We start from the raw sequence: 13,173 nt of genomic DNA on the forward strand, positions 1-13,173 counted from the left end.
GAGTCTCAAATTGCTGGCTTTGGGGATCTCAGTTACATTCTCAAACAAGGTGCAGAACAAAGGCTGAGCAAAATGCAGCCTTTTACCCAACCCCAATGCACTCTACTGATACTGTCTGCAACAAACCAACCCTCTGTCACAGAGTAACCTGAGAATGTCTGAGAACTTCCCAGGGCAGCCAAACCTGCAGAACAGCTGTCAGGGCTGAAGCCTAAGCTCACTGATATTATCAAATGCCTTGGCAAAGTCAACAAATTCATTTTTCAAGGTGTTCCTGAATTTGATCTGTGTGCTTTCCTGCCAAAGGCAAATCCACCCATGTACCCTGTGGCTTAAAACCACTCTTTCAATTGTCGGGTGCTCAGGGTGTGCCAGGCAGCGGGGTACAGGTGAGCAGACACAGTCCCAGCCTCAGGGAGCTCACGCTGGCCCAGCGTGGAACGTACATTGAGGAGTGTTTCTAGGGATATAGAGCTGGCATGTCACCTAACAGTAGGCCCAGCCAGAATCTGTTCAGAGATGAGGAGTGATCAAGTGGCTGAGGCCATATGTTTTGTCTCAAGGATGTTACTACGTTGACTTTGGATTCCTCACCTGTAAGGAAATGGTTCTCAACTGGGGCAATTTGCTCCTCAAGGAACATTTGGCAATTTCTAGAGATATTTTTGATTCTCACAAATGAGTGGAGGGTAACTACTGGCATCTAGTAGGTAGAAGCCGGGGATGCTGTTAAACATCCTACAATACACAGAATAGCCCCCACAACAGAGCCATATTCAGCCCAAAATGTCAATAGTGCTGAAGTTGAGAGAAACTCTGAGCTGCATCATCTTAAGTCTCTCTCTAGCTGTAAAAATTCTGTGTTTTCTGAAATCCTTTGCTTCTTTTAAGCCAAAGCAAATGTTTAAATAGCAGCTTTCTTTTCTCTTGAGTGGAAGGTCATCTAATAATGTAGTTCAATCTACAAAATGCCAGACTCTCCTTTGTTCCTTTCCCGCCAGGTTGCCAACCAAGTGATGGGAAGTTTATGAAAATCTTGGCAAGAATCCCTGCAGCATCAAAGGCCAACTTCCAGCTCTCTTCAGGCTAAGCGGATAGGACTTCCATGATTAAATCACGGAAACCTACATGTCACACCAAAACTTTGTTTTAGACAGTTGTTTCATTATTTTCTCTCTCCTACTTTTCATAAAGGTTATGAACTGGGATCAGCAATCACTGGCTTGAGTTTCATTTATTTTCTCAGCTCTTACCTTTTAGATTGACACGCTCTGAGCAGTGAAATGGTTACATGCAGGCAGAAATCAAGAGAGTCAGAGAAAGATCTCTCTTCATCCTCAGACTGGATTTTCAAATCCCAAGAACTCCAAATTAGCTCTACTTTTACAGCTTTTAGGCATTTGCATTTCTTTTTATATTCTTCATCTGCTTTAGACCCCATGGCTCTCCAACGGTAGAGGATGGTTAACTCTGAGCACTTCTCTGAGGAAAAGCGAGGGTACAGAAGCACCTGGGAGCAGGGATCTGTCCTCAGAGGGCAAAGCTGGATGCGCGCCGCTTCAGTCCACTGCTCAGTTAAAGGAGAGTCTGTAGGTAACGAGCAACTGGGCTCATAAACAAACAGGGCTTCGGGGCTGACGGAGCTGGAGGCATGACTGACTTCTGGCTGTGGAGTCACAGACACTCAGGTGTTCTAATTTTGACTCTACCATTTACCAAAGTGACCTTGAGCACGATCTTTAAATTTTCTAAACCTCAGTTTCTCTATTTTGTTTTTTCCTGCCTTTTCTCCCCAAGTCCCCCCAGTACATAGTTGTATATTTTAGTTGTGGGTCCGTCTAGTTGTGGTATGTGGGACGCTGCCCCAACATGGCTTGATGAGCGGTGCCATGTCCGTGCCCAGGATCCGAACTAGCAAAACCCTGGGCCAGTGAAGCAGAGCGCATGTACTCAACTACTTGGCCACGGGGCTGGCCCTAAACCTCAGTTTCTTCATCTTTAAAATGGGATAACAATAGTACCTACTTCATCGTTTCCTCTGGGCATTAAATGCAATGGTCTCTGTCGAGTGCCTAGATGATAAGCTCTCCATTCGAATATAGCAGTTGTTGGTGTTGGTGTTATGGTTGGGGCTCAAGCATATAAAGGAGAGAGATAGGGTGCAGTGTTATCCAGAAACAAGCAACATTACCCTGAAGAAGAAAGGGGGCTCACTTTCATTTTTAAAGTGAAGAACCTCTGTTTATATGCACTCCTCACCAGAATTCTACCCGATGTTTTTCATAAAAGAAAAGAGAGAGAAAGGAAGGGACTACTAGAGCCACGAGAAATTGAAAAATGCCTCTCCCCTCCTCCTGCACTCTGAGGCCCCTTCTCAAACTCCCTTTCTTTCATCTCCAAGCTACACGAGTTACACAGAAAGACCTAGGCACGTGTAGATCAAAAGCTATGACCACAAAAAAGTAAGAAACAGAAAACTTACAACTTCTCAATCTTGTAAGCATGTGAACACAGAGAGAAGTTTAAATTTAAGCCCTTGGTGGAGGGTCATGTTGAGTTAGTCCCCTCCTGTGAACTTGTTCCAGCCAAATGCATCTCACCTGTCAGTGGCTTCCTCTTTGAATACAAATGACGATCTTACCTAGAAAAGGTCCAGCCCAGACCCTCGCTAGTTTGCAAAAGTGGCCATGGGTGCCTCTTCCTCTGCCAGTGCTTTAGGGCTGCACAGGAGTGACAGGTGGTAAAAGATCAGAGACGCCACTGATGGTGAGTGGACACATGATGCCTTGCTCCTTCCTGGCAGAGCCTGCCATTTGCGCATTTTAGTACCAGAGCCAACTGGAAACCAACCATGACTGGGGAACTTTGAACTCTCTAGGAGAAATCTAAACTTCTAAAGTAAATTTAAAAGAGAGCCAAGGAGAATCCCATTTACATAGGTGGCCAACCAGGGATTACATAAATTCCGAATTCCTTAGCACGACCTTTAGTTCTCTGGTTACTTACCAAAGCTGTTCCCCTCACAGACACAGGAGGTCCTGCGTGGCTGTCACATCTGTGGAAAGAATTTGAAATAACGTCTTTGAAGAAGTGTCTAACTTTCACCAGGAGGAAAATCAACAGCACATTTGCCCTTATATCTTGATATCTTGAGAAGATATGTTTCTAATGTTCTGTAGGAAGACATTTCTTGGTTGGTGTCTTGTTGAAGAAAATCTCAGAAACCTCTTCCCCTGATCACTCAGGATCAATGGTTTACATCTTTGTCACTCAGGCAGCTGAGAAAAAATTACATGATAGTGGATTTCTATTTGAACACAAATAGTGTTCAAATACAAAATAGTAACATTTGTTGAGTGTCGACTATGTGTCAATGTGTCAGGCAGTGTTCTCATGCTCTGTGCACATGTTACCTCATTTAAATATGTCACTCTTGTGAAGTGGATTCTATGACTATTCCCATTTTACAGGCCAAGAGATGGAGGCCCAGAGCAGTTAGAAGACACTGCCTAAGGTACACATTCAGTGGCTGAGCTCAGAGCAGGCCACAGGCTCACTGAATCCAGAGCATTCCTTCTTTTTCTTTTAAAGATTTCATTTTTTTTCCTTTTTCTCCCTAAAGCGCCCCCAATACATAGTTGTATATTTTTAGTTGTGGCTCCTTCTAGTTGTGGCATGTGGGATGCTGCCTCAGTGTGGCTTGATGAGTGCTGCCATGTCTGAGCCCGGGATCCGAACCGGCGAAACCCTGGGCCGCCGAAGTGGAGTGGGCAAACTTAACCACTTGGCCACAGGGCCAGCCCCCCAGAGCACTCTTTCTTAACCAGTATGGCACATGGATTCTTTTTGCAAATGGCAAACAAAGTACCTGCTTCCACACATTTTCATTTTAAAGAGAGATTAGGTCAGGATCACATTCAACAATTCATACGGGAATTTTTAAAAAAGCAAACCCTGTAAACATGGCTTCTGGATGTTTATTTTTGTAAGCATGCCTTACTTATTATGAACCCACTTTGGTGAACAATTATGCTTTTACTATTTATGTTGCTTCTCTCAAACCAATAGAACACAAAAAATTTACAAGACATAGATTAAGATAGATTTTGATCTTTTGAATCTATAATCCTATGCCAAGGGGTGCTTCACCTGAATTACAGCTCAAAATTTAATAGACCGTAATGAATCATTGCTCTGCAGGAAATCACTAAGAACAGCAAAGAGAATCAAGAATTAACCGAACTGGGACTTTGGGTCAGATCAGCCAAAAGTGGCAACATGTAGTTTTCCTTCATTCAAACTCCTAGACGCTTCATGGTTCACGAAAGTTGAGCATAAAACCTGGGAGGCCAAACAAGTTTGTATCTTAAAGATATTCACATGTATTTCAGAGTTCAGCTCAAATTTTAAACAGAAATAGAAATTAATATCATGGATTTTTTTCATCTTACTCTGAAGCACCAACTTTATATCAATAATATCTAGAAGTTAAATGCTGCTTTTAGTTTTCTTCTTCCTTTCCCTACAGCTTTATCGGGCCTGTATGCCTTCTACATGCTGGACACTATCTTGAGTGCTTTGGAGGAAACAAATATGACTGAGATAGGGACCCTGTCCTCCAAGAGCTTTTTACAATAGGGAAGATTAGATACAGGAGCCAAAATACAAGCCAAGATGTGATAAAGACAATAGAGATGTGAGTAAAATGCGCTGAAAATGCAGAGGAGCCAATGAACACTTCCTGGCGAGGAGCCGGGAAGGTGACAGGGAGAAGGTGGCATTTGAACTGGTACCAGAGGCAAAGAACAGCATGAGCAAAGCCTGGAGGCAGGAAAGACAAGGGAGGTTGGGAACTGGCGAGTACTTCAATTTGCCAGGAGCCAAGAGAACATGCCAGATGGTGAAGATTCCTTCCAGAGCCCTGTGGGGCTGCAGCCCTCACGGTCACCCACGTGGCTCTACACTCTCACCGGCTCCCCGGGCTCCGGTCTGATCTGGAGTGAGGGCAGCAGGGGCAGGAATCAGTTTCTGAGAGCAGCAGGTGGGTGGAAGATGTGACTTTAGAGGATGCCTGGAGCACAACTGGGACAGAGTGCCACCGAGGGCGTGCTGTGAGTGGAAGGATGCACGCTCACTGCAGTTGTGCAAGGCTGAGTGCGCCACTGTGGATCAGGTAGCAGGTCGAGGACTCAGGCGGCTTGGAGGTCCAGAGCCTCTGCACCCACTCCCAGTCCTCCTAAATGTTAATTTCTGTTTCTGATGTGAACAGCTTCCACTTGTAGAGTGAATAAAAGCAACAATGGTATTATGAAAGCTATGCTGGTAAAAATCCTCCCAACTTGGGGATATCAAGGAATACAAAGCTACCTCACCTTCTGAATTCCCTCACAAGTCCTATTGATGCCATTCCTTAAAGATCTCTCACATACATCTCTGCTTCTCCAACTCCACTCATTCTGCCTTATATTAAACTTTCACAGTTTCTCTCCTGGACTCCTCTTCATCCTTCATACCACCAATAGAGACATCTGTCTAAAATGCAGATTTGATCTTATCAATCCCCTGTTTAAAATCTTACAAGGTATTATCCAAAATCTTAACATGACACAAGGCTCTTCTTTTACCTGGTGAGCCCCCCAGACAATCCATCACCCTTTAAGCCTTAAGTCTCCACACTCCACTCCTCCACAGGTACCTGTAGTCTAGACTCAACAAGTTTACTCCACTTCCATAAAATATTCTCTCATCTCCACACCTTTGCAGATGCCATTCAGAAATTCTCATTCAGTAGATTACAGTGTGGCTCAAGAATATTCTTTTCAAAAAATATTCTTTTCTAACCAGAACTCCAGATGATTTCCCCCCAAGTTCTGGTGGAGCATGGTCTAATCACTGGCCACTGATGAGTTCCCCGTGAATGACCACAGGCACTTCAGACCCTCCATGTCCAACATGGCCTCCATGTCCTTCCACGCCCACTCCTTCCTATGCAATCAATCAACAGATCTTTTTGATTCAAACTCAGAAATCCCTCTCAAAACCATCCATATCTCTACATCTCCCTCCCTTTACCATAGTTAAGACATTTACCATCTCTTGCCTTCACTGGTGCAATAGTCCCTTTACTGTGCTTCTGTCTCCAGGTTTTGTCCCAAACCAATCCATTCTCTACACTTTAGCAAGAGAGCAGTATAAATTGAATCACGCCACTTCCCTGCTTAACATTTTAATGATTCCCATTTGCTCTCAGGTGAAAGTTCAAACTCTTCTCTGCATTCACAAGGCCCAATGTGATCTGCACACTTCCCAGCCTCATCTCTCACTTTCCTGTATCCCTTCTGCCACGGGGAATTCGCTGCACCTCGGAGCCTATGTACATATTGTTCTTTTGCCTGAAACATTTTTCTAATATGTGTTTGCCTGGATAACTATCTCATCCTTGGAGAATCATGAGAAATGTCATTTTCTCTAGAAAAACTGTCTGGACTCTAGACTTATAAGAAACATACCCCTCATCCATGCACCCATAGCATTTGGAACTTCCCCATTTTAGGACTATTCTGGGTTTCTCTGTTTCCTTTTCGTTGTCCTCGCAAGACTAAAACCTGTGAAGCCAAGCACTGCGTGTTTCGTTCCATGGTGCTGCACATGGCATTCCTTGAGGAGTATTTGTTGAGTAAATGAATAAATGTGTTCGTTTTTATCCTCATCACGTCTGCTCCTCCTCCCATATTCTTCACCATCATCCACCTCGTTTTCTAAGTCAGAGTGGACAGTCACCTCCACTCCTCCTTCTCCCTCATCCCCACATCCGATTAGTAGGTTCTCATGATTCTTCATTCTAACCTGTGCACAAATCTGTCTGCTTCTGCCCTCCTCATTGCCTCTACTTCAGTTCAGGCCACCACCATCCTCACAGTCTCTTACCGGGTCTCTCTGACTCGAGTTTTGCTCCCTCAGGTCCGTTCTTTGTGCTACAGCTAGAGCAGTTTCTCAAATGCCTTGGCACCACTGGCATTTCTGTAGTGTGGTGGCCTGTTGAGTGCCTCTACCCAGTAGATGCCAATAGCAGCCCCCTTCAGTTGTGAAAACCAGGAACATCTTCAGACATTGCCAAATATCGTTTGGGAAGCAAAATTGCCACTGATTGAGAAGCACTGAGCTGAAGTTATTTTTCTAAAATGAAAATCTGATTATGTCACTACTCTGTTTTCCCATTGTCAATGGAAAAAATATATGTGTACGCACACGTGCATGAAATACACCAAAATATTAGTGTTTGTCCAGGTCAGTGGGTTGCAGATGATTTCATCTGTTATATATATTACACATAAATATAATAAGGAAATATATGTTTTATATATATAAAATAAGGAAAAGGATGATATTATTCAAAAAAGTGATTAATGGCTCCCCCATGTCTACAGGATCAAAGCCAAGCTCCTTAGCACTGCATGTGTAATGTCTCTGTGTTCTGGCCTCTGTCAACCTCTCCCACCCCATCTCTTATCAGTCTCACTTTACACTGGGTCACAAAACCTCAGTGAGGTAGATAAGTTCTTGCTTTCTCCAGTCTCTGCACTTTTGCTGTGTCATTCCTTCTGCTTGGTGAAGGCTCCTCACTCTTAATTGCCTAACCCAGTCCTATATATCCTTCAAAATTTGGCTCTCTTCTTCCGGGAAGCCTTCTGGATCCTCCAGTCTGAGTTAAGTGCATCTCCTGTAAGTTCTCAGGGCAGGAACACCATGCATCCACCACAGCACTCACCATATTATACCATAATCATCAGTGTACTCAGCTGTCACCCAGGTTGCAGCTAGGCGAGATGGTATCCCTGTGTGAATTCCCAAAGGCGTCCTTCCTCAAGATCCTTACTGTCATTTGCTGGAAAATTGCCATAATACATATAGGGATCCATGATGATCAAGGTATGACTGGCACTTCCTAGAGTTCTATGGTGCGCCTCCTGCCTAACCACACGCAGAAATCTGAAGTTCCCTACTAGATTCTAAAGTCCTCCAGCAGTGATTTTGCTTTATTTTCATGATTTCATCTCCAGCACTAAACACAGTACCTGATCCCAAGTGGGACTTTGAGAAAAGCTTGATAAATAAACAAAAAGGAGGCTATCACCTCGGCTACCAGCACCCAGGCCAGGAATTCTGACAGCCCTTACCCTAGTGGAAGTGTAGCAGACTAAGCTGCAGTGGTTCTCAAAGCTGAACGAGCATCCCCAAATCCTGCAGAATTAAAAATAAAGAAAGAAATAACGTTTCCTGTGCCCTACTTCACACCTTCTGGATCAGAACCCTAAGGTTAGGACCTGATTATCTGTCATTACTTTTAAATTGCTGATGAGATTCTAACAGTGATCAACCAGATCAACTGGGAACCACTCCCCTGTCTTTCTCCTCCCTCCTGTCACCACAACCCTACTGTCTATCTGTGGACACCACACCTGGGATCACTGAAGGAGCATTTCCAAAGAAGGGTCTTGCTTACTTTGACTTCTCCTTCAGGCTAGGTGTCTTTTAGATTCCTGTGTCTTCCGATTCAAGCCCAGGCACTCAACTAGGAGAAGGAAAGAGAGCACAGTAGGACATTTGTAGAGAAAGGTGAGTGGGGAGAGAGAGAGAATAACCAGAATCCAGGAAAAAAATACAATCTGCCTTTTTAATTGTCCAAAATAGTATTTGAACTTTTTGCTTACGTAAACTGAGCTTGCAGCTGGATTGCCTGAGCTGTGTACACCCTATGATGGATCAGGCAGATTTGGGCATGTCTGAAGAGCAGCTAGGTGGATCAACCAGAGCTCTTTGCATCTCAAGGGGAAAAAAATCATCCTAAAGGAACAGGGGAGTGGGCATCCATTCGTTCACTCCAGGATAGCAGCTGTCACTCTCTAATCACAACTATGTGGTGAATATTTACTGTATGCTAAGCACTGTGATGATCCTCAAAGTAAAGAGGTAATCTTTTTTTTTTTTTAAAGATCGGCACCTGAGCTAACAACTGTTGCCAATCTTTTTTTTTTTTCTTTTCTGCTTTATCTCCCCAAATCCCCCCCGTACATAGTTGCGTATCTTAGTTACAGGTCCTACTAGTTGTGGCATGTGGGACACCGCCTCAATGTGGCCTGACGAGTGGTGCCGTGTCCGCGCCCAGGATCCGAACCAGCGAAACCATGGGCCTCCGCAGCGGAGCGCGAGAACTTAACCACTCGGCCACGGGGCCCGGCCCCGAAAAGAGGCAATCTTAAATCTAACTGTCCATGTTACTCACAAATCTTCTGAGCTAGTTCCCTTGTACTCTCACTTTTCCCTAGTCCTTGGGACTACAGTAAAGGAAAGAGTAGACGGGGAAAACTCTACATCCCTAAATCGCCATAACGAACTCATGGCACATGGCTGCACAGATTTGAGAATGTGTGTGAACATGAGGGTAAGGGGTCTCCTTAAACGGATGACTTCACTGTGGAGTATGTTGGAACATGAAACAGAGAGTGGCATGCACATCACCTCTTCATGGTGGAGAGGGCATCTTGGAATAACCTGGAGTCTGGAATAAGAAAGAAACAACTGTAGAGGCTATTTGTCAGCCAGGAAGACCACACTTACAAGCTCATGACATATGTTATCGGGTGCTTGCTGAACTATGTGGAAGGAATTTGTGAGGCAATAGAGTTTCTGAAATTTTGTGGTGGAGCTGAGCATTATATATCATAGGCACTAGATGCCCCATAACAAGACCTACAGGAAAATGTTAGGGAAAGCTACATGCAATGTAGGTACACTTTTCTTGAATTTATTGACTAGCAATAAATAAATTAAAACTTGAACAGAAAATATTTTTCTTTTTTCCTGGAGTAGGGGCGGGATTCCAGAGGGTACACTTTAATAACTTACAAATAGGTTTAAAATAATAATGGGATAATTTCAGAAGTGCATCAATTTGGGGAAGAAGCTAGTCACATTTGAAGCAGAAATGGTAAATGTTTTGCCTTTTTATTAATTCATGAAGTCACTATATTCCCATGGCTTTTTATCCACTGATAATAGGAGATCAAAGCTTTGATATGCCACATACTTTTATTGGCTGGTATATTGGCAAGAATATCTGGTGAAATGATGAAGTCCATTTTCTTCTGGGACAGTTGCCCATTATCCAGTGTCATTTCTCAGTTAAACCACAGCTTAACAGAGGAAAAGAAATGTCTCTGGTACTCATGTCTTTTGGGGCTGAACAGACGGCTGCCTTTTGCTTAGAAAGGTTGGTTCTCTTTCTGTGATTTGCGAAACATACTCTAAACTGCTTTGCTGACTTGTTCTCCAGAGTGAGTGCCTAGTGTGACAAAGTCAGGCCTTGATGGCCTCAGCAAGTAGAAACCTGACTGCTGCCTGACACAGGATGACTGTGCTTCCCCCGGGCCCTTTGTCAGTTCCTCCCAGTGCACTTGCAGGCGAGGAGGAGCTCTTGAATCAGAGGCTGTATTTTAAAGGTTGATTTTCTATTTCAAAAGAGCAGAACTGCCAAAGAAAGTTGGGTTCCGCTTAAGAGTAAAGAGCCCCTCGGAATGTATGACACACCATTTATATTTCTACTATAGTACAACACTACCTAAAAACACCCCCTACACACACACACACACACACATTCAGGATTTATATCCAAATATTTAGATCACACTTATATTTCATAATAAAAAGGACATATTTTTACGTTTTCTTTTCTGAAACTTCTTAGGAGCAAAAAACAGTGCCTTCATTATATTCAGCACCAGCACAATTAATAAATATTTATTTCCACTTATGTTTTGAAAGTAAAATATATTTAAAGATGACAAATTCCGAAAACTGCTAAATACACACACATATACTTAAATGATGAAATTTGTTTCATGTCTGCATGCTGTGTTCGTCTGGTTAAAAGAGAGCTACAAGTCATTTTGGTATATGTAAAAGAGGGACGGTTGTTAAACAGAATGTTGCAGGAGTTTCATGTTTTTCAATTTGGTTTATAACTAAAACACGTAATACCCAGAAGGAAGATTATACTTCATTTATCTTCTTTGATACGCTTTCGCAGTAACTTGCAGCATGAGCTTGGAAATAACTTGTCCATAGAGTGACAGGTTTGTCAACTTTTCCTAGTATACTATTTATTTGGCTATCTAAAACTCTGCCTTAAAGAAAATCACCTAAAACACAATTTACATCACAAGTCCCAGCTATACCACACATTAGGGATATTTCTTATCTCCATAAAGGAAGTATTTCCTATAAAGGAAACACTCCTCAATTTTAAATTCCCAAATGAGAGAATTCCCAGTGTTCCAAATATTTTTACAAAGAAAAACAACTCACCTATTTGAAGAGTATTTGCTTGGAAGTGACTCCAGTAGAGACAGTCACATAAATCTACATTTTGCTCAGCTCTTCATTATTTCATCAAAGAAAAAAGCGGTCGCAGGCGAAAGCTGGAAGCAAAAAGCCTTCCGTCCCCAAGAGGGGAGCTCTGTGCTAAGTCCGGGAGCCGCATTACATGCCCCACCAGCTGCTTGCTGCCTATTATTTTTCGGCAAGAGTGACCTCCAATACCTTTTATTCAGCGCTGCAATGCACTCTTAAATGGTTTGACGGCAGATACTGAACACATCACGTGCCAAGCCAACACCTTAAGAGGGTGGGAAGCTTTTCAACCAGGAAGACAGGCCAAAAGTATTTAGCAGTCAGCTCAACCGCATGTGAGCAAAGCCTTCCTTGTTTTTCACAAAACAATCCAACAACCTAATGAGTCAAGATGAATCGATTTACACAATTCTACACTAGGAGCCATCTGGAACTATGTCTCCACTGCTCCAAAAGCTTCCCCTCCTTCACCTTAAGTTTAAATTCTGGGCAACCACATCAGAACGGCTGCCCTCAATACTTCTAGTGACAGTAATATATTTTTTCCCTCTGTTGTAAAATTTGATTTTTCTCTACTCTCTCTGCTCATCTCATTTGCTCTCATTTAGTCTTTATACCCCATCTCTCCTTGTGAGCACAGACACACATACCCACCAAGGAAGAAGTAGTTTTGATTTAGAGACATCTTCCTGACCAGGGCGTAGACCAGGCTCTTGGAGCAGTGGGGAAACTGTCAATAATTATTTCCCAACATTTAACCCATCATTCACCAAGTGCACCACCTGGGATCTGTACAGTTGGTTAGAAGTTGGATTTCGAGAGAGCCAAGTTTTCACGGTTCCACAAGGACTTTGTCCCCATGTGAGGTAAATCCTGTTTCCTTTGTTACTATCTGAATTCAAATTCTAAGAACAAACATTCAACATTCTGAACATAAACAGGCAACCGGCCTCTGGGATCAGATCACTAATGAGCTGTCCCAAGATTTCAGTTTAACTCACCCTTTCTGTCCCGGCGATGGAAGCTTTAAAGTCTCCTTTCTGGATTTTCTGAATGAGAACAGGGAAGCTAATGAGGATTTGAAGCTCAGCCGGGAAGGAATGGAGGTTGGGTTTCTTTGATTAGGTATATTTTTAGATCTTGATGTTTGTAATTCCACAGGATCTAAAAGAAAATTGTAAAAATGTTGCATCATTAAACTATTTCCAGGTAAATGTATCTCAGAGAACTAAGGCTTCGCTCTTGCTTCCCCCCACTCTATGAATTCTAGAAAGGCAGGAGATAGTGCCACATGAAGACCTAGGAATGAGGGAAGTTCTGTGCCTCTGACGGTTCTTCTGAGCAGAGAAAATCCTCACAAAGAGTAGGGAGCCTTTCCATCCGCACGGTGGACCTCAGTTCTGCAGAACGTCCCTCCCCTCACACCGGCTGCATGAATCTTTCTCAACATGTCTTCCCAGGAACATCCAGAACCAAAGGAGAGGTGTCAGGGACCTCACTCAGGTCTCCTGTTGCTCTTCACCAGCCTGTTCTTCAGAAATTTTTATTTTAGTACTTTAAAATCTTAGTGATAGATACTACGTAACTTTTTATATCAAAGAAAGTAAAGAGAGGAAATTAAGCCACTTACAGTGTTCCTTATTCCCATTAAAAATCTATCTCTGTGTATAGGTATTTGCTATATATATGGCTTTTATGTGTTGTATGTAACATAAATATGTAGAATATTATGTATAGAAAATAGTTTTACATATGAACATTAAA

The 13,173-nt window shown here is 42.9% G+C and overlaps 1 protein-coding gene across 10 annotated transcripts in view; it reads right to left on the bottom strand.

The window, feature by feature from the left end:
- EXPH5 (exophilin 5) overlaps positions 1-13,173 on the bottom strand; it is a 66,851-nt gene that overhangs the window by 12,887 nt on the left and 40,791 nt on the right. For 3 of the 10 annotated variants that reach the window (XM_046685409.1, XM_046685408.1, XM_046685410.1), the window contains 2 exons: positions 12,411-12,573; positions 3,007-3,055 (listed from right to left, as the gene is read on the bottom strand). In XM_046685409.1, the coding sequence (XP_046541365.1) occupies positions 3,007-3,055; positions 12,411-12,573 (212 nt within the window). Of the gene's footprint in view, positions 1-3,006; positions 3,056-8,177; positions 8,242-8,503; positions 8,573-9,519; positions 9,560-11,364; positions 12,018-12,410; positions 12,574-13,173 lie in introns of those variants that run through there. The other 7 variants (XM_046685417.1, XM_046685413.1, XM_046685415.1 and 4 more) reach the window with 6 other exon arrangements.

Source organism: Equus quagga, chromosome 14, assembly GCF_021613505.1.
Source record: "Equus quagga isolate Etosha38 chromosome 14, UCLA_HA_Equagga_1.0, whole genome shotgun sequence".
Taxonomy (NCBI): Eukaryota; Metazoa; Chordata; class Mammalia; order Perissodactyla; family Equidae; genus Equus; species Equus quagga.